Source organism: Anolis sagrei, chromosome 5, assembly GCF_037176765.1.
Source record: "Anolis sagrei isolate rAnoSag1 chromosome 5, rAnoSag1.mat, whole genome shotgun sequence".
Taxonomy (NCBI): Eukaryota; Metazoa; Chordata; class Lepidosauria; order Squamata; family Dactyloidae; genus Anolis; species Anolis sagrei.
Window position 1 is genome coordinate 1,468,016 of NC_090025.1, and position 20,753 is coordinate 1,488,768.

Here is a 20,753-nt window from a genome sequence, read left to right on the forward strand (position 1 = left end):
AAAAATAAAGTAATGAGAAAGTGTTGGTTTCTAATATATGTAATTTCTTTATGCTTGTGGGTAAAAAGTATTTCTTGTTGTTTCTTTGCCAGTGTTGATGTGGAGAGTGTCTGGTCTGTCTACTCTGGAACATGCAACATATCATTGTCCTTCATTAAGGGTCCCTTTCAAATCTGTGAGACTATATCTCTCTCTGTGTGTGAATCATATCTATCTATCTATATCTACGGCTGGATGGCTCTTTGTTAGGAAGGCTTTGATTACGTTTTCTTGCCCTGATGAAGGGAGTTGGATTGGATGGCCTTAAGTATTTTCTGTTGGTCATGGTTCAGTGTGGGAAGTTTGCCCCGATTCTGTTGTTCGTGGGGTTCAGAACACTCTTTGATTGTAGGTGAACTGTGAAGCCCAGTGACTACAACTCCCAAATGTCAAGGTCTATTTCCCCCAAACTCCATCTTCATATTTGGGCGTATTGAGTGCTTGTGCCAAGTTGTTTGAGTCCACAGTGCTCTCTGGATGCAGGTGAACTACAACTCCCAAACTCAAGGTCATTGCCCACCAAAACCCTTCCATTATTTTCTGTTGGTCATGGGAGTTCTGTGTGCCAAGTTTGGTTCAATTCCATCATTGATGGAGTTCAGAAGGCTCTTTGATTGTACGTGAATTATATATCCCAGCAACTACAACTCCCAAATTTTTTGAATGATGGTCACTCCTTGTGTAGTGAGACGTTTTGTTGCCAAATTTGGTGGGATTTCGTTCATGGGTTCTTTTGTTTTTCTTATGCACAGAGCATTTTTATATATATATTATATTATATATATTTATAGATAGATTATTTATATATTATATATATATAGATTGATTATTAGCATAGTACAATATCAGTATTATATGTTGCTATATTGCACTATACCATTATATTGTAATATTATTAGTAATATTACATGTGATGTAAATATATCATTATAATATTGTATTATTATTACTAGTATTAGATTGTATTACATTATAATATTATAAATATATGTATATACAATATACTATATTATATTATTAGTAAAGACAAGATGGAACTGTCTTCTGCTCCCCTCTGTCTTCACTCTATTGAAGTTTTAAATTTCTGACCCAAGTAGTCTCTGATTCAGGTTCCCGGAGGTAACATACTGGATCATACTTTTCATTTCATATTAAATGAGAGAGATAAAAATCACTATTTCCCCAATTTCTTCCATTTACAGATATGAAAACCAGGCTCCAAGTCAATGGCTGGACAGTTCCAGTCCAGCGCATTCAAGCTCCGGCCAAGACATGCAGCCGCCTCGGTCACGATCCAGGAGCCCTCTGCACCGCAGGGAAAGTAAGCAAAGGAGACAAAGTCCGAGTAGTACTGACCAGGTGTACATAGGTCACTTTTCAGATGGAAGGAGATTCCATCTGAACATGAGGAAGAACTTCCTGACTGTGAGAGCCATTCAGCAGTGGAACTCTCTGCCCTGGAGTGTGGTGGAGGCTCCTTCTTTGGAAGCTTTGAAGCAGAGGCTGGATGGCCATCTGTCAGGGGTGATTTGGATGCAATATTCCTGCTTCTTAGCAGAATGGGCTTGGACTGGATGATGGCCCAGGAGGTCTCTTCCAGCTCTAGGATTCTATAATTCTAAGTTTTCTTCCTCCTCAATGTGACCTCCTTTCATATATTTGAATGAGGCTCTCATGTCCCCTTCTCTCAGCCCACTTTCCTCCAAGTGGGCTGAGAAAAGGGGACCTCTCCAGTCCTTTGGGCATCTTCTCAGAGGGATTTGTGGTTTCCAGGCATTTGCCCATTTTGGCCGCCCTTTGGCTCATTACCTCTTAGGATCCTCCAAGCTCCCTAGAATCATAGGATCCTAGAATCAAAGAGTTGGAAGAGACCTTATGGGCCATCCAGTCCACCCCCACTTCTGCCAAGAAGCAGGAATATTGCATTCAAATCACCCCTGACAGATGGCCATCCAGCCTCTGTTTAAAAGCCTCCAAAGAAGGAGCCTCCCTAAACCCCCTTTGGAAGGGCTTGGATTCCAGGTCTGTGAGGCAGGGAATGTAGTGTTCCAGCCTTAAAAGCCAGTTGTGCCTTTAGGGCAGTGTTTCTCAATCTGGGGGTCGGGACTCCTGAGGGGGTCGCGAAGGGGTGTCAGAGGGTTCGCCAAAGACCATCAGAAAACACATTATTTTCTGATGGTCATGGGGATTCCATGTGGGAAGTTTGAGCCAATTGTATTGTTGTTGGAGTTCAGAATGTTCTTTGATTGTAATGAACTATAAATCCCAAAAGTCAAGGTCTATTTTCCCCAGGCTCCACCAGTGTTCACATTTGCACATATTGAGTATTTGTGCCAAGTTTGGTCCAGATCCACCATTGCGTGAATCCACAGTGCTCTTTGGATATAGGTGAACTACAACTCCCAAACTCAAGGGCAATACCCACCAAACCTTTCCAGGGTTTTCCGTTGGTCATGGGAGTTCTGTGCGTCAAATTACGTTCAAATCTAGGTTCTTGTGGGTTTTTTCGGGCTATAGGGCCATGTTCTAGAGGCATTTTTCCTGACGTTTCGCCTGCATCTATGGCAAGCATCCTCAGAGGTAGTGAGGTCAAATCCATCGCTGGTGGAGTTCAGAATGCTCTTTGATTGTAGTTGAACTATAAGTCCCAGCAACTACAACTCCCAAATTACAAAATCAATCCTCCCCCAACCCCACTAGCATTTACATGTGGGTGCATTGGGTGTTTGTGCCCAGTTTGGTCCACTGAATGAAAATACATCTTGCATATCTGATATTTACATTATGATTTATAACAGTAGTAAAATGTATTGTCGAAGGCTTTCATGGCCAGAATCACTCAGTTCTTGTGGGTTTTTTCGGGCTACATGGCCATGTTCTAGAGGCATTTTCTCCTGACGTTTCGCCTGTATCTATGGCAAGCATCCTCAGAGGTAGTGAGGTCTGCTGGAACTGGGGAAAAAAGGGGTTTATATATCTGTGGTATGACCAAGGTGAGACAAAAGGCTTTTGTAAGTTGGGCTAGGTGTGGATCTTTCAACTGACCACCTTGATTAGCATACAATGGGCTGACTGTGCCTGGAGCAAACTCTTCTTGAAAGGTGATTAGATGTCCCTGCCTGTTTTTCTCTCTGCTGTTTTTGCTGTTGCAATTTTAGAATTTTTTAATACTGGTAGCCAGATTTTGTTCATTTTCATGGTCTCTTCCTTTCTGTTGAAATTGTCCACATGCTTGTGGATTTCAATGGCTTCTCTGTGTAGCCTGACATGGTGGTTGTGAGAGTGGTCCAGCATTTCTGTGTTCTCAAGTAGTAAAATGACTGTTATGAAGTAGCAACAAAAACAATATTATGGTTGGGGGTCACCACAACATGAGGGACTGTATTAAGGGGTCACGGCATTAGGAAGGTTGAGAACCACTGCTTTAGGGAGTATGGGGCAGGGTTGATGGAGGAGTCGCTGAAGCTGTGCCCAGAGAAATCCTGCCAGTCCCGGTCAGCGTTGAGTGAGCCCTTTTCTCCTTCCTCTCCAGTGCCTCCTGCAGAAGCTCATACCAAGCCCAAGACTGACCCTCAGCCTCCCGACCTGAATTCTCTGGTTGAGAAAAGCGTCTCGCAGGCCATGTCAGCGCTCCAGGCCGGAGGAACCGGGGCGGCCGGCTTAGCTGGGCTGCCGTCCCTGCAGCTGGACTCGGCGGCGCTGTCCCTGGGCCTAGTCTCCATGATGCAGCTGGTGGCCACGCAGGTGGTGCAAACCGTCTTGTCGTCCAAGGAAGCCGCAAGTGAACAGGCCAAGCCTAGTACGGCCACTCTGGCCCCACAGCCCAGCACTTCTGCGAGCAACCGTGACGTGAAGCAAGAAGCGGCGGCAGAGACCATCCCTCCTTCTCCATCAGGTGAGAAAGCCCTAGGGATTTGCCACAAGGCACTGAGGGGCAGGACAGGCGTGCTCTCTGTTAGATTTCTCCTTCAGACTCGCTTTCAGGGAGAGATTACAGTGTACGTATACATGGCAAACCTTCAATGCCATAGACACACAGCAAATGGCTGGATGGCCATTTGTCAGGGGTGATTTGAATGCAATATTCCTGCTTCTTGGAAGGGGGTTGGACTGGATGGCCCATGAGGTCTCTTCCAACTCTTTGATTCTATGATTCTATGAATGGATTTCTGTTGCAGGAAACCTGTGTAGGTCTAAGCGTGTGTCTAGGAGGGGGACTCTTCCTTCCCCCCAATTTTCTCAGCCTACAGAGAGCTGTGCTTGGCCTGCCTCCTCCAAGAGCAAGCCACAAGTATTCATAGATGTACGTGTCAGAATTTGGGGGAAGCGGTTGCTAGATCAACAGACGCAGGACTCCAAAAATCAGGACTCTGCAGTTTTACGGTTGCAAATAACACAAAGTTTACTAAGCACATCTACACACGTCCATTCTTAGCGGGCATTCATCAGGAACTACAAAGCACAGCATAAACAGTTTCAGAACACCTGCTTATCAGACCTCCGGCTGCAACCGGATCCTCCTCCTACTTCCCACAGCCACTTCTGTCAAGATTACATTTTCTCTGCTTCTCACAGTATTTCTAATACACAATTGAACGACATAATAGAATCCATCTTGAAACACATCTTAATCCATCTTGAATTACATAGGAACACATTGAAAAACACACATGCATACCTAAATAATCCTGACAGTACATATGCATTTATTATTTTATTTATTTATTGACAGTATTTATATTCCGCCCTTCTCCTCGCCCCGCAGGGGACTCATGTCCATATACATGGCAAACATTCAATGCCATAGACACACAACACATATAGACAGACAGTCAGAGGCTGTTTAACATTCAATTTTCTGACCACCAGGAGAGCTGTCGCTTCACCGTCCATCTGCGACACTGATGAAGTACTTTCCGCATTCCCTGCATGCTTTTTGCTGGAGATTTTTTATGGCCTCGTAAATTAGTTAAATTAGCCTCCCCACACATAGGTGGTACCTAATTTTCCTACTTGACAGATGCAACTGTCTTTCGGGTTGCAAAGGTCGACAACAAGCTACACAAATTGGCCGGAAGCTCACTCTGACCCAGGCTGGCTTCGAACTCATGACCTTTCGGTCAGTAGTGATCTTAATGCAGCTGACTCCCAGCCAGCTGTGTCACAATCCCCAAGTTGCAAACATCCAACTTACAAACAATTCTTAGTTAAGAACAGGGGTGAGAGAATAGGAAGTGAGATAAATCTTCCCCTTCAAAGGAAGGGAAATCCACTCCTGGAAGAGTTATTATCCTGGGGAAAGGGGTCTTCACCAAAGCTTTACCTCCAGTCTCTGTTTCCACAACAATTACAGCACCACAAGGGTGTTAATCCTTCCCTATCCTAGCCAAAGCTCGTGTGTGTGTGTGTGTGTGTATGTCACAGTTTAAAAATGCCTCTGTTCTGATTTGCATATATATTCAACTTAAAACCAAACCTGCTGAATCTCTCTTGTTGATAACTTGGGGACTGCCTGCACTTAATTACCGTATTTTCTGGCATATAAGACTACTTTCTAACTCAAGAAAATCTTCTCAAAAGTCAGGGGTTGTCTTATACGTGGGAGTGGACTTATACGTGGGAGTCGTCTTATATGTGGGAGTCGTCTTTTATTTATTTACTTCATTTCTATACCGCTCTTCTCAGCCCTTAGGCGACTCTGAGCGGTGAACAGCAAAAGTTTCAGTATACACAATACAAGATCATTGAGCATTTAAAAGCAATAACATAACAAGTTAATTAAACAGTAAACATCAATACAACAATACATCAATATAACACATCCATCAGATCTCGTCAATAGAATCAGAATCCAGTCTCGTTATCCATTATTCCATGTTCCGCTAATCAATCAATTGCACTGCTTAGTCGAACGCCTGTCCAAACAGCCAGGTCTTCACTTTTCTCCGGAATGCCAGCAAGGAGGGGGCCGATCTGATATCTGCAGGAAGTGCGTTCCACAGCCGAGGGGCCACCACTGAGAAGGCCCTGTCTCTCATCCCCGCCAGGCATGCTTGTGAAGCCGGCGGGAACGAGAGCAGGGCCTCCCCAGACTATCTTAATGTCCTAACTTATATGTGGGAGTAGTCTTATATGCCGGGAGTAGCCTTATAGAGCAGGTGCTGAAACTTCCAATCGGATTGGAGAATCTGTGGTTGCTGCATATTGTGGGGGGGGGGGGCTCAAAAGCGGCAGTGGCCACGTCCCTGCCGTATGCAGCGACTGTATGAAAGCATTAAGGGCGACGCTGTACAAGTACGATAGAAGAAAATCCATTCATCAGGATTCGTGGACTTCATGTGGTCCCGATGGTGAGGTGAAGGGGCGCCTCACCAGGAAGGTGTAGTGAAGGGCGGAGCAAGCTGCAGGCGTCTGGGGTGCCCGGGATATGGAAAAAAGAGATAGGGTGGTTTTGGGCCCAGAAAAACACACCTCTTTTACCTGTCTGGCCCGCCCTTGTATCCTATTTTCGTCCCTCTTCCTCTGCCTCTCAGATCTCTCTCCAGAAGACGGCAGTGAAGCGGTGCAAGTGCGCATGTGCGACATCTGAGAGGCAGAGAAGGAGGGACAGGAATAGGAAAATTACCATATGGAAATCAAATCTGATGCTTTTAAAATTTTTATTTGGTGTGTGTTGGAAGAGGGGTAGTCTTATACGGCGAGTACATCCCGAACTCTATATTTTAACTGGAAAAGTTGGGGGTCGTCTTATATGCCGGAATATATGGTATTTGTTCAAATATATCACTCTCTACAGCATAACCCTCTTTGTGCAGACTGTGTATGGAAATGAGATCTTTTAGGATGGATGGGAACGGGGTCATGAGGGGACAGAAACCAGGGACCAGTTTTGGCCCCACTGGTGTCACTTCTTGTTGTCTTTCTTGGCCAGTTCCTAGTTGTTTACAAATGGGGTATTTTCCAAGGATTTGTTTACATTTTACTAAATGAACTCCTCTCTTTCTATCTGGGCCAAACCCAAGGAGGCTCTGAGGGTTCTGGAATCAGGGGGCAAAAGCTTGCATCCAGTTCTTGACTGAGTTGGAAAATGGCACCAAAACTGGTCAATTGAGGGGCCACCTGCACATGTTCTGGAACTAGTGTTTTGTGGGGCAATGAGTCGAATGGCCGTTGAGCATCAGTGCCTGAGGCCTCTTTGCTCAGGAGGGCCGGTTTGGCTCCTCAGTGCTGGCGTGGGGCCGCTGGAAATGGAGAGGAACACTGCTACACTGGCCTGGCAGTCGTGGTCACTTGCCCCAAACAGGTCCATTTGGCCATTGCTGGCAGCACCGTGCTTTCGCTTCTGCTTTTATTGAGCTGTGGGCCCTGGACGTAAAGTCGTTTACAGGGTAGGAATAATTGATCTCTTTAGTAGAGTAGAAAGTGGCATAGTCACTGGACAATGAGGCGGATAATGTTTTTAATTAGAAGACGCAAATGGCTTATGTTTTTATTACTTCTGTTTGGTTTTAAGCTATGTATTAATGTTTTAAATGTTTTGTGATGTTCTTGGGCATTGAATCGTTGCCTCTGTAAACCGCCCTGAACCACGTGAGGGCTGAGAAGGGCTGTATACAAATACAGTAAATAAATATAGTAAATAAATAAATAGTCAGATATGTATATATGTGGTTATGGGAGGAAACTGGAGAGAACCGCAGGAATCTCTGGTTATTTCTTTATTTGCTGTATTTATATACTGCTTTTCTCACCCCTGGGGGGACTCCAAGCTGTTTCCAACATAGCTGTGGCAAAATTGAATGCCAACATTTATTTATTTGTGTTGTTGTAGGTTTTTTCGGGCTATATGGCCATGTTCTAGAGCAGGGGTCCTCAAACTAAGGCCTGAGGGCCGCATACGGTCCTCCAAGGTCATTTACCTGGCCCTCGCTCAGGGTCAACCTAAGTCTGAAATGACTTGAAAACACACAACAACAACAACAACAACAACAACAACAATCCTATCTCATCAGCCAAAGGCAGGACCATACTTCCCACTGAAATACTAATAAGTTTATATTTGTTGAAACTGTTCTTCATTTTAATTGTTGTATTGTTTTTAAGTGGGTGTTTTTTTTTGCACTACAAATAAGATACATGCAGTTTGCAAAACCCTTTTTCAAATTATAATTTGGCCCTACAACAGTTTGAAAGACTGTGACCTGGCCCTCTGTTTAAAATGTTTGAGGACCCCTGTTCTAGAAGCATTTTCTCCTGACGTTTCGCCTTCATCTATGGCAAGCATCCTCAGAGGTAGTGAGGTCTGTTGGAACTAGGAAAAGGGGTATATATATCTGTGGAATGACCAGGGTGAGACAAAGGACTCTTGTCTGCTGGAGCTAGGTGTGAATGTTTCAACTGACCACCTTGATTAGCATTTGATGGCCTGGCAGTTGTTTGGTGTGGCTTGTTGGTGCCTGGGGCAATCTTTTGTTGAGAGGTGATTAGATATCCCTCATTGTTTCCTCTCTGTTGCTTTGCTGTTGTAATTTTAGAGTTTTTTTTAATATTGGTAGCCAGATTTTGTTCATTTTCTGGTGATTGTCCCAGGCACCAACAAGCCACACCAAACAAGTGCCAGGCCATCAAATGATAATCAAGGTGGTCAGTTGAAACATTCCCATCTAGCTCCAGCAGACAAGAGTCCTTTGTCCCACCCTGGTCATTCCACAGATATATAAACCCCTTTTCCTAGTTCCAACAGACCTCACAACCTCTGAAGATGCTTGCCATAGATGCAGGCAAAACGTCAGGAGAGCATGCCTCTAGACCCTGGCCATATAGCCCGAAAAAACCTACAACAACCCAGTGATTCCGGCCATGAAAGCTTTCAAGAATACATTCTAAGTGTCAATTGCACCTAATCCCTGTTAAGGTTCAAAAAAACTTTTTAAAAAAAATACTTGTATTCAAGTTGATGGCAATCCTACATCTCAGATTAAAGAGTAGATACAGAAAAGAACGAGTTAGCTAACTTTGGTGGAAGAGCCCCTGATGCTGACACTCAAGCCTGTGTGAATCAGCCAACTTGGCGCCTAGAGAGGATTGCCAAATGGACTCACTTCTCAAACAAATGGTAATAAAGGAACATGACAGACTTGGGAAAGAAGAAGCAACTTCTCAGTGCAGACGAGAAACAAAAAGAGTAGATGGACAAAAGGAAGTGACCTAACACTTCAAGCAGAGTCCCTAATGCTGATTTTCATGCGATGTTACTTGGAAATTGCCCTGAGTCCCCATCAGGGAGATAGAGCAGTATTATTATTATTATTATTATTATTATTATTATTATTTCATCTCTCTGTGTGTCAGACATATGGGGCAGAGAGGGGGGAGCCTCACGGTGCCTCTTCTCAAACAGGGCAATAGAACCCCTTTCTGCGGATGATGACTTTCATCTCTTTGACAAGCGTATTGACATTTGGTCCTTTAATTTTGATTGGTCGATGGACCCTGTACATCAAGCGCAGGCCACCTTGGTGGGTGCTTTTGAGCAGACAAGGGCCCTTGCCCCACAAAGGGGGGCAGCATGGAATCAGAAGAGCCGGCATGAGCATTTGACTGTGATTCAAGCCCCTTGTCAGCCAGGGAATCCCTTCGAATGACCTTTGCTTACTCGCCCTTCATCAGAGGAAGGCCAGGCCAAGCCTCTCTGAAGATGCCCTGCCAGAAGACAATCATTGTAGTCACCAGGAATCACCTGTTTATTTATTTACTTTTATTTACTGCCTTTCTACCCTGCTCTTCTCACCCCCGCCGGGCGACTCAGAGCGGCTCACAATGTCAACGATTCGATGCTGCAAAAATTACAATTATAAAAGCAAAATAAAACCATACAATACATTAAAATAACATTAGTTATCCAATCGTAAAGGCATTTCCATTATAACAACCGTCCGGTCCAATTCACTGTTCAGGTGCCGTTATATCCATTAGCCAAAAGCCTGGTTCCACAACCACGTCTTCTGTTTTCTTCTGAAAGAAAGGAGGGAGGACGCCGATCTAATTTCACTGGGGAGTGAATTCCACAGGCGGGGGGTCACCACCAAGAAGGCCCTGTCTCTTGTCCCCACCAGCCTCGTTTGTGAAGCTGGTGGGACTGAGAGCAGGGCCTCCCTGGCAGATCTTAGACTGCGAGGCGGAACGTAGAGGGAGATACGTTCGGACAAGTAAGCTGGGCCGGAGCTTTGAATTGTGCTCGGAACTGGACCGGCAGCCAGTGGAGTTGACGTAACGGGGGTGGTATGCTCCCTGTACGATGCTCCCGTGAGCAATCTGGCTGCCGCCCGTTGGACTCGTTGAAGTTTCCGAACAGTCTTCAAAGGCAACCCCACGTAGAGTGCATTGCAGTAATCTATTCGGGATGTAACCAGAGCGTGGACCACCGTGGCCAGGTCAGACTTTCCAAGTTAGGGGCGCAGCTGGCGCATGTGTTGCTGTTGGTCAGACATGACCAGAAGGCACACAACAAGAAGGGTGGGATTCTTACTGATACCTCATTCAGAGATTAGGCAGCTGATGGGGCTTTTGGGGACGCAGGCAACCATTGCTGCAAAGTGACCTGAAACATGTAATCCTAAACTGGCGTCTGGGGGACATTGAGCCTTTGCGCTGGCCTCTGCTTCCTCATCAAGCTGCCCTGCTTTTGGCGTGGACCAATATTTTTGGGACGTCTTGTTTTGGAGCTAGTTCACAGACGTCTGTCTCCACCTCCCCTTTCCCACTGCCCCCAATTCCAGTCCAGAACTGGAAGAGAGCGGCGCTGGCTTCCTTTGCCTGGCCTGTGCTGGGAATATATCCCTTTGCGGACAAGCAAAGGGATATATTCCCAGGGCTGGCATCCATCCTTTCCATTTGCCATTCAGTATGATCTGTGGTGGTTTCAGTGTGGCTCCACCCTAGAGGAAGATGGTTTCCTCTGTAGCAGAGCGCTGTTCCATCTGCAAAAGGTCCCAAGTGCTAATCCCAAGTCAAAATAGACCCATATGGCCCTATGGCTCAGGATCTGATCCCAGATTATCTGGCAGTGTAGACTCATACAATCCAGCTCAAAGCAGACAATATGGGATCAGATCCTGGGATACAGGACAGAAGACAGAATTACGATCCGTTTTGGTTTGTTGCATTCCTAAGGCCCCGTTTTCGTTTTTGAGCACCTCTCCCAAAACCGGACGCCTTTCAAAATGAACTTTTTAATCCAAGGTCCGGGGAAAAAATGAATATTTTCATCCCAATGGAAGCACAGGGAGTGAGAGGCGCTTGTAGGCAGAGCGCCTGGCGTGCATGAATGTCGGCCTTGACACGCCCTATAGTTGAGCACCTGGTTTTCCCTCGTAACCACCTGTGATTTGCACCTATGGTAATTCTGCGTGCGTGCGCAGGCAGCATCAGACATTCTCGAGACTCCAAAGATCCGTCAGCTAAGCCGCGCCCACCTCCGATCACATAAATAGCCCTCAATGAAGCTAACGGTCAGTTCTTTTAAACCGCCGCAAGTTCAGGCAGCTGGATACTGAGACTCGTTTCTTCCAATTATCATAGATCGATCTACGCAGTAAGGCCTGAATTGTGAGATCTTCAATTTTAGTAATGTCTCACACCACGGGCTTCAAGCGTTGTACGGCTTGCCAGGCTAATTTTCCAGACAATGATGCACACTCGCTCTGCATCGTATGCCTTGGTGAGGGTCATATGCTCCAACAATGCAATATATGCCAACTCTTCACCCCTCAAACGAGGAAGAAGAGGGAGATTCGCCTTAAAGCCGCTCTTTATGAGCGGGCGCTCCTCCCTCCAATGCTCACGAAGCGGCAAGATGGCGACGCGAGTGCATCGTTAGAAAATAACTTACCTGAGTCGTCGTTTTCTGCTCCAGCGAAGGCACGGCCTAAGAAGGTTAAAAAAATTAAAAATAAAGCCACTCGCTTGCTTCATGATCCAGGCAATAAGCCAGCAACACAAGCTGAGCCTAAACGGCCAACAAGTTTAAAAGAAATGGGAACGGGAGAAGGCTCCACGCCTTCGCATACTTCCCGAAGAGAAATGTAGCCGGGCTCGCCTAAACAGCGCACAGCTTATGCGCAAGATGCTAAGGAGGGCCAAACCACTCCCCCGATGCCGACGCTGTCGGCGCCGGCGCCTCCCATTGCCCATGCAACAATTTCAAGGGAGGAGCCTGCTCAAGCTTCTTCCAAAGAATCCTCCCAGGCGCCGGGCCCCTCCTCAGCTGTGGAAGGCGGCCGCTCCGTGCGAAGCCGGGCAAGAGCCCCTTCGCGCCGCGCCGATAGAGAGACAAAGTCTGGAGGGCATCGGCGCCGGGAGCGTTCGGCTCAGGCTCCTCCTCAAGCTTCTCCTCTGACTCCTCCCCTTCTAGGGCAAGGAAACAATACCGAAAGGGGAGAAGCAAGGCAACTAAAAGAAGCCTGTCAAAAGGAGACAGGAGGCTTAGAGGTTACTCTCTTTCATCAGGCAGGTCATGGAGAGACAGTGGAGAAGGACCCCCCCAAGGGGGATTCTGGCAGATGACTCCTCAAGGACCCATATTTTATGGTGGACCTCCACCACCATATCATTGGCAGACTGCCAATATCCCACACAATTATGGCATGATGTCTCATGAGCCCATTGTACAGAGAACAGGCAGGAATTTGCCATCAACATCAAGAGACGTAGCAATGCCAGATGACTCTGTAGCAGAACACTATGTTAACTCTGATGCACCCATATCGGAGCAAATAGACATATCAGATACTTCAGATGAAGTAGCGACATATGATCAATCCAGGAAGAGAAACCCTGTTCTTGATTTGCGTAATGTTAATAAGTATATCATACCAAAGAAGTTTAGAATGGTTTCGCTTAAAGTAAATTTGCCTTTACTAAATAAAAATGTTTGGTTCGCAACGGTGGATTTGAAGGATGCTTATTTCCATATCTCAATTAATGAAGGACATCATAGATACCTGACTTTTATGATTGACAACCAGGCATATCAGTTTAAGGTGCTCCCCTTTGCGCTAGCAACAGCGCCACGAGTATTCACGAAGTGTATGGCCGTAATAGCGGCATATCTTCGCACAGCTGGGGTAACAATTTACCTGTATATTGATGACTGGTTATTGGTGGCTAATTCTAGGGAAAGGTTACAATCTGACATTAGCAAAACATTGTATTTTCTCCAGTCCCTAGGTCTGATAGTGAACTGGGAAAAATCCCATCTCACCCCGATGAGGAGAATTCAATTCATCGGAGCACTGTTGGATTCGGAAGAGCAGAAGGCATTCCTGCCCAGCGACCAATTCCAGAACCTACAAACTTAATTTTTCAAACATTAAGACAAAAAAGAGTAAAAGTAAAACAGATCCAAAGGTTACTAGGCCACATGGCATCAACCACAGGGGCGACACCACATGCGAGGTTACACCTCAGACCATTACAATCATGGTTCCTGTCAGTTTTCCAACCTTTACATCATGGGCCCAACACCCAATTTTCCCTCCCGGGTGATTTACGCAGAACTCTGCTGTGGTGGTCGGAACAACACAATGTTTGTGCTGGCCTACCTTTTCAAACACCAAAGCCAACAATAGTTCTGACAACAGACTCCTCGCTCAGGGGCTGGGGTGCTCACGTGGAAGGTCTAACTGCCCAGGGTGTGTGGACCATGCAAGAATCAGAGTTCCACATAAATCTATTAGAACTACAGGCTGTAGAAAAAGCATTGAAAGCTTTCCAGTTGCTTCTTACAAATCAAACTGTCCAACTAGTCACGGACAACACCACGGTAATGTTTTACTTAAACAAACAGGGAGGTACTTATTCTCCAACATTTGATCTTCGTGACGCATTATAAGCTGGACCTGATGTCTAAGAGGGATGCCGCCTTCGGGAGAACAGTCCTTTTTTCGGCAGTGGCATTACGCCCTCCAACCAAGGTTAGCAGCTCGTTAGTCTATTACCATAGGTGCAAATCACAGGTGGTCATGAGGGGAAAGTGTAGGTTGCTTACCTGTAAACATGGTTTCCCGAGTGACCACCTGTGGATTTGCACACCCTGCCCATCCTCCCCGCAGCATCATGCCTCAGGACTTCTGTCTGCAGATTGCGGCAGAAGAACCGACCGGTAGCTTCATTGAGGGCTATTTATGTGATCGGAGGTGGGCGTGGCTTAGCTAACGGATCTTTGGAGTCTCGAGAATGTCCGATGCTGCCTGTGCGCACGCGCAGAATTACCATAGGTGCAAATCCACAGGTGGTCACTCGGGAAACCATGTTTACAGGTAAGCAACCTACACTTCCCTCAGCTGTAGGCCCTGCCGGGGCCTGTAGGCAGGGCGCCTGGCGTGCTTGAATGTCGGCCTCGGCAGGCCCTACACCTGAGCACCTGGTTCACTCGGCTCTAGGCCCTGCCAGGGCCTGTAGGCAGAGCGCCTGGCGTGCTTGAATGTCGGCCTTGGCAGGGCCTACAGCTGAGCACCTGGTTCACTCGGCTCTAGACCCTGCCAGGGCCTGTAGGCAGAGCACCTGGCGTGGTTGAATGTCGGCCTTGGCAAGCCCTACAGCTGAGCACCTGGTTCACTCGGCTCTAGACCCTGCCAGGGCCTGTAGGCAGAGCGCCTGGCGTGCTTGAATGTCGGCCTTGGCAGGGCCTACAGCTGAGCACCTGGTTCACTCGGCTGTAGGCTCTGCCAGGGCCTGTAGGCAGAGCACCTGGCGTGGTTGAATGTCGGCCTTGGCAAGCCCTACAGCTGAGCACCTGGTTCACTCGGCTCTAGACCCTGCCAGGGCCTGTAGGCAGAGCGTCTGGCGTACATGAATGTCGGCCTTGGCAGGCTCTACAGCTGGGCACCTGGTTCACTCAGCTCTAGGCCCTGCCAGGACCTGTAGGCAGAGCGCCTGGCGTGGTTGAATGTCGGCCTTGGCAAGCCCTACAGCTGGGCACCTGATTCACTCGGCTCTAGGCCCTGCCAGGACATGTAGGCAGAGTGCCTGGCGTGCTTGAATGTCGACCTTGGCAGGGCCTACAGCTGAGCACCTGGTTCACTCGGCTGTAGGCCCTGCCAGGGCCTGTAGGCAGAGCACCTGGCGTGGTTGAATGTCAGCCTTGGAAAGATCTACAGCTGAACACCTGGTTCTCTAGGCTCTGCCAGGGCCTGTAGGCAGAGCACTTGGCGTGGTTGAATGTCGGCCTTGGAAAGTTCTACAGCTGAACACCTGGTTCACTCAGCTCTAGGCTCTGCCAGGGCCTGTAGGCAGAGTGCCTGATGTGCTTGAATGTTGGCCTTGACAGGCCCTACAGCTGGGCACCTGATTCACTCGGCTCTAGGCCCTGCCAGGACATGTAGGCAGAGTGCCTGGCGTGCTTGAATGTTAGCCTTGGCAGGTCCTACAGCTGAGCACCTGGTTCACTTTGCTCTAGGCCCTGCCAGGACATGTAGGCAGAGCTCCTGGCGTGCTTGAATGTCAGCCTTGGCAGGTCCTACAGCTTAGCATCTGATTCCCTGCCAGGGCCTACAGCTGAGCGCCGAAAATCAGCCAACCAAACGGTTACCGTTCCCACTTACCTTTCGTTTCAGTGATACTTCCGAACAGGAAGGGTGTGTACTGTTGCGTTCCATCTGAATGAATAGTATGAAACAAAATCACGAAAGAAACAAATGAGATAAATACTGGACCTGTGACTAGGACAGTATAGATCCAACCTATGTCCAGTTAGAACAGCTGAAGCGGTGGATGGCGGGAAGGGCCTGAATCTGAGAATCCAGGGCTGACAATATTGGCCTAGATGGACCAGGAGCCGAGCATCTTTCAGAGCCCTTGCAGAGCTCTTCGTTCCTATCAGCAGGATGTTGGTTGGTTTGGTTGGAGAGTCTCTCCATGTCCCACTCTGACGAAACTCCTCGTCCTTCTTGTCCCGCCTCCATTGTGTGGCTCTCTCACTGTTGTGTCTTTTGCAGGTGGGGCCCGGCAGTGGGGGCCCAGGCGAGTCCTGATCTGCGGCCATGGCCTCGTTGCCCAGGTCAGGCGGAGGGCGGAATCCTCCCTCTGTGGCTCCCAGCTTGGCCTCTCCTCCTCCCTGGTCACCATTGAGTGGCTCGGCTGGCCAGGCCTGCTTTGGGACCAGCTGCTGCCCACCTTGGTCCCGTACCTGGAGACCTACCTGCCCCCGGATATCCTGGTGCTGCACCTGGGCGAGAACGACCTGGGGAAGTGGACCAGCATGGCGCTCAGCTTGCGGATCAGGCAGGACCTGGCCCGCATCAGGGAGAAGGTGCCTGGCATCGGGCTCATTTGGTCATTCCTCCTGGACCAGCCGTCGTGTCCCCCGTGGGAGGACCTGCAGCGCTTCCGCCGGGCCCGGGCCAAAATCAACGAGGATGTGCGGAAGGCCGTGGAGGCGGCTGGGGGGGCCTCCATCCCGCATTCCAACATCAAGGCCTCGAGGCTCAATCTCTTCCAGCAGAGCGGGTTGCACCTCTCAAACGCTGGGTGCGATTTTTTCCTGGAGAACCTGAAGCAGGCGCTGATGGACTTCCTCCACATCAAGCGCAAGTGAAGAGGGGTCCCTTGGGGAAACCCTGGCCTTCCTGTAGCAGGGAATGCTTGGGTTTGCATTCAGTGAGATGAAGCATCCGGAGGTTTCCTCAGTGCCGCTCTCCAGACTGCCCTCCTGGACTAAGGTCCAGCGTTGGTTGGGCCACTCCTTCCCTGTAGCCTCCGCCCTATGGATCAGGCATGGCTCATCTTTGGCCCTTCTCTCCAGGTGTTTGGACTTAAGGAGCTGTGAGCTGAACTCCCAAACACCCAGAGGAGGGCCAAAGATTAACCCTGGGGGGGGGGGGGGTTCTGTGCAGACACGTTCGTTCTGTTAAGAGGCAGCTGTTGCTATGTTCGCTGTTAATAAAGCAGTACTCCTTGTTTGAACCGAGAGCTTTGCATATTAACTCTTCTTTCTGGGACCTGGGAGCAATCAGGCAGCCTCCCAAACCTGCCAGGGCAGAGAGGAACCAGGGTGGCGCTGCACCTTCCCCATGCCCGAACCTCCGAGGGTGAAGTGGTCTTTCTCCACGAGGCTCATGCTTCGACTTCCAACTTGCACATGGAACCTGCCCTGTCAGCCTGCTCATTTGCCCGAGGGGAGGAGTGCGCCGATTCATCGGAACCAGGCTCAGTGCAGATTTGGATACAGGCATCAGGGTTAGATTTGGGTACCGAGCCACAAGTTTGCCACCTGCTTATGGGACACAGGCTGGAGGGCATGCACTCCTCTCAGTCCCCTCCCCCGAAACGGCTACCCTTGCTTCTCATGCAAGGGAGGCTGTTGAACCAGCGTGGAGAAGGCCAGGGATGAGGGAAGGCTATCAAACAATATGTGATGTGGACCGAGAAGAGAAGGAAGTGCTTTTCCTCCTCCTTCCTCATCCCAGGGCTCAGTGAGGTCCGTGTGGCGGAGCCTGGGGATACAGGGCAGATAAAACACAAGGGCTTCCTGACTCAGCCTGCTGTTAAAGCTACGGTGTTTACAACCACAAGCCGTCACATTGGCTGGCAACTTGGATGTCATGCCCTTGCCAATACACTAGAGTCTTGTTTATCCTGTCAGAGATTGACGATACCCAGCGGAAGGAATGCTAGATCAAGCAGACTCTGAGTTGCAAAATAAGGACTCTGCAGGCTTTGAGTTATAAAAGAAACGAAGTTTACTAAGTACATACAACAGACACGTCTTTCTACAGCAAGCTACAATTCAGGAAGAACAACAAAGAACTAGTAAAAACCGAAAGCTTCTTCACATCTGCTTATCTTCTCTTTCTGAGACTGGCACCTCCCTTCTGCTCTCAGCAAGAACAAACCTTATCTTACTTTTTCAAGTTCACTTAATCACAGCCTCAAAGTATGAACATTTCTGCATGGCATTTTCAATTCACAGTGGCATCCATCTTTGCACTACATAGAAGCACATTGAAAACACATACATAACTAAATTAATCCCGACATATCCAACATAAACGAGTCGGCAGAACCGTTGGATAAGTGAAAATGTTGGATAATAATGAGGAGGGATTAAGGAAAAGCCTATTAAATGCCAAATTACGCTATGATTTTACAAATTAAGCACCAAAACATCATGTTTAACAATAAATCAACAAAAAAAAACGCAGTTCAATACACAGTAACATTATATAGTAGTTACTGTATTTACGAATTTTGCACCCAAACTTCACAATGTATTAAAACAGCTGTGGATCTGGGGCAGATTGCGTTGGATCATACAGAACGTTGGCTAACTGTAGGTTGGATAAGCAGGACTCTACTGTATTGGACTCTGTGGAAAGGGTTTTCAACCAGATAACAATATAGCTAAAATTGGGTTAATCCTTTGGGTGGCTATCAATGGCTTTGGTGGCTTAATATTGGCCCAGATCCAGTATAATGTGCAATTATACAGGAATCACGCTGTGTAGTCCTTGTGTTGAATGGCAACATTGGCACTGAGTCAGGAACAACAACTAAAAGTGCAACCAAATTCTTCTCTGAGGTGTGCATGTTTGCAGTGGGCATCCGCTGCACAACCTTCCCTGGGAAGCAGATGTGAGAGAACTATTCAACCATCTCTGTAGGGAGAACCAATACCAGTGTAAGGTTCCCGGCAGGATTGTGTCCATTGCCTACAGTAGGATCCAAGGTGGTGTGCCTATCATTGGTTGGTTGGCCTGTGAATAAATAGAGGGCAGGACTAGATGGACCTCGGGTCCAGCCTGCATCGCTCTCTTGTGCCATATTGTTGAGATTAATTTCACAATTCAGCAGCAGATCAGTTGCACAACTTCAGTGCTTTCCAGTAGCTTCTTCCTGCACAGTATTTTCAGTCAACTGCTCCCACAAACTGCAGTCACTCTGGAACCTTTTACTTGAGCACATCCCCAGCCATTGTCAGTTTTACCATTGTTTTCCCCTCCAATCTAGATGACACTATTTATTTATTTATTTATTTATTTATTTATGCGCTTGTATACCGCTAATATCTCAGCCTAAGTCGGCGACTCATTGCGGTTTACAACACTTAAAAAACAGTATTCAGTTTAAAAGCATAAAACACATATACAATACAAATTATTGGGCCACCAATAATAATCCCATGCATCTCGTAACTGGAATCGCAATCCAAAATTCATCGTCCATGATTACCAATCCTTTAGTCATCAAAATTCGTTGCAACGGATTAACCGAATGCTTGTTTAAACATCCATGTCACAAATTTACCACAGCACACGGTTATATCTTGTCTTAGCAGACAGGTTGTTTTAATCAATTACATAGAGCCTTTGACGAACAGCATCACAGCACAAGGAGAGAGAATACACTGTACATGACTTCCTTATATACAATTCTGTACCTTTACACATAGCAATCTCTGATTGGTTCTCAACTCATTGACTTAACTCAAACCCAGGATTGCATCATTCACAATCACCTGGACTAGGCCAGAACACATTCCCCAAATGATTCCCTATATACAGTTAATGCATGACTCAGCATTCCCAATAGAAGCCTATTAGCAGTGCATGACTCAGCTATATTACATTACAATACACTGTAAAACCTGACACATATCCTTCCTTAGAACTCCGTGGTGAAAAATCACTTGTGCAAACGATGCCAGGCGATGCTCCGGCCAGTCCCGAATACAATACTCGGTGGAAGTATCAATGGAAAGAGGTTTCGGGGTTTATCCCCTTTGGGTAATGAAAGGCCAGATTGCAGAAATCGACAAAGGAATGGCAGCTAGGTAGTATAAATAAGCAGTATTTACTTGAGCCTACTGCACACCCCAGTTCTCAATAACCAGAAACCAAAAAATGGATTTAGTATCCTAGATGAATAGAGTTGGAAGAAGCCACATGGGCCATCTAGTCCGATTCACTGCGAGCAGCGAAAGGTGCACCCTTGGTCATTTGGCCATTAGAGTTGCTGCCTGCTTGGAATTCCTTCTTTGAAAACAATTGTGTTGGAACACCAAAGCTTTCAGCAATGGCAAAGAAAACCTTGGGTACATGCATGTTGTAGAACCAATCCACTTTAACTGCCATGGTTCAATGCCAGGATCGCATAACATTGGTCTATGGCAATTATGTTAGAGATGCCATCCCTCAAAGAGGAGCTCCAGGTGCAGCTCTTGAAGGAACTTCCTCTATTGCTCAGCACTAAGACTAAATCTAATGGCCGCTGTGACGGTCTGGATGAGGGCGAACAAATTGAAATTGAATCCAGACAAGACAGAGGTCCTCCTGGTCAGTCGCAAGGCCGAACAGGGCATAGGGTTACAGCCTGTGCTGGATGGGGCCGCACTCCCCCTGAAGACGCAGGTTCGCAGCTTGGGTGTGACCCTGGACTCATTGCTGAGCCTGGAACCCCAGGTTTCGGCGGTGACCAGGGGAGCATTTGCACAGCTAAAGCTTGTGCGCCAGCTGCGCCCGTACCGTGGGAAGTCTCACTTGGCCACGGTAGTCCACGCTCTGCTTACATCCCGTTTAGACTACTGCAACGCTCTCTACGTGGGGTTGCCTTTGAAGACAGCTCGGAAGCTCCAACTAGTCCAACGCTCGGCAGCCAGGATTTTAACAGGAGCGGAGCGCAGGGAGCACACAACCCCCCTGTTGCGCCAACTCCACTGG

At 47.6% G+C, this 20,753-nt stretch overlaps 1 protein-coding gene across 1 annotated transcript in view; it reads left to right on the top strand.

Annotated features, from left to right (window-relative positions):
- The window catches only part of LOC132777155 (uncharacterized), a 41,945-nt gene extending 24,940 nt beyond the window's left edge, over positions 1-17,005 (top strand). Inside the window, exons 5-7 of the mRNA XM_067468430.1 lie at positions 1,242-1,360; positions 3,572-3,934; positions 16,035-17,005. Coding sequence (XP_067324531.1) covers positions 1,242-1,360; positions 3,572-3,934; positions 16,035-16,633 — 1,081 coding nt within the window. The 3' untranslated portion in view covers positions 16,634-17,005. The remainder of the gene's footprint in view (positions 1-1,241; positions 1,361-3,571; positions 3,935-16,034) is intronic.
- Positions 17,006-20,753: the final 3,748 nt, after the last annotated feature.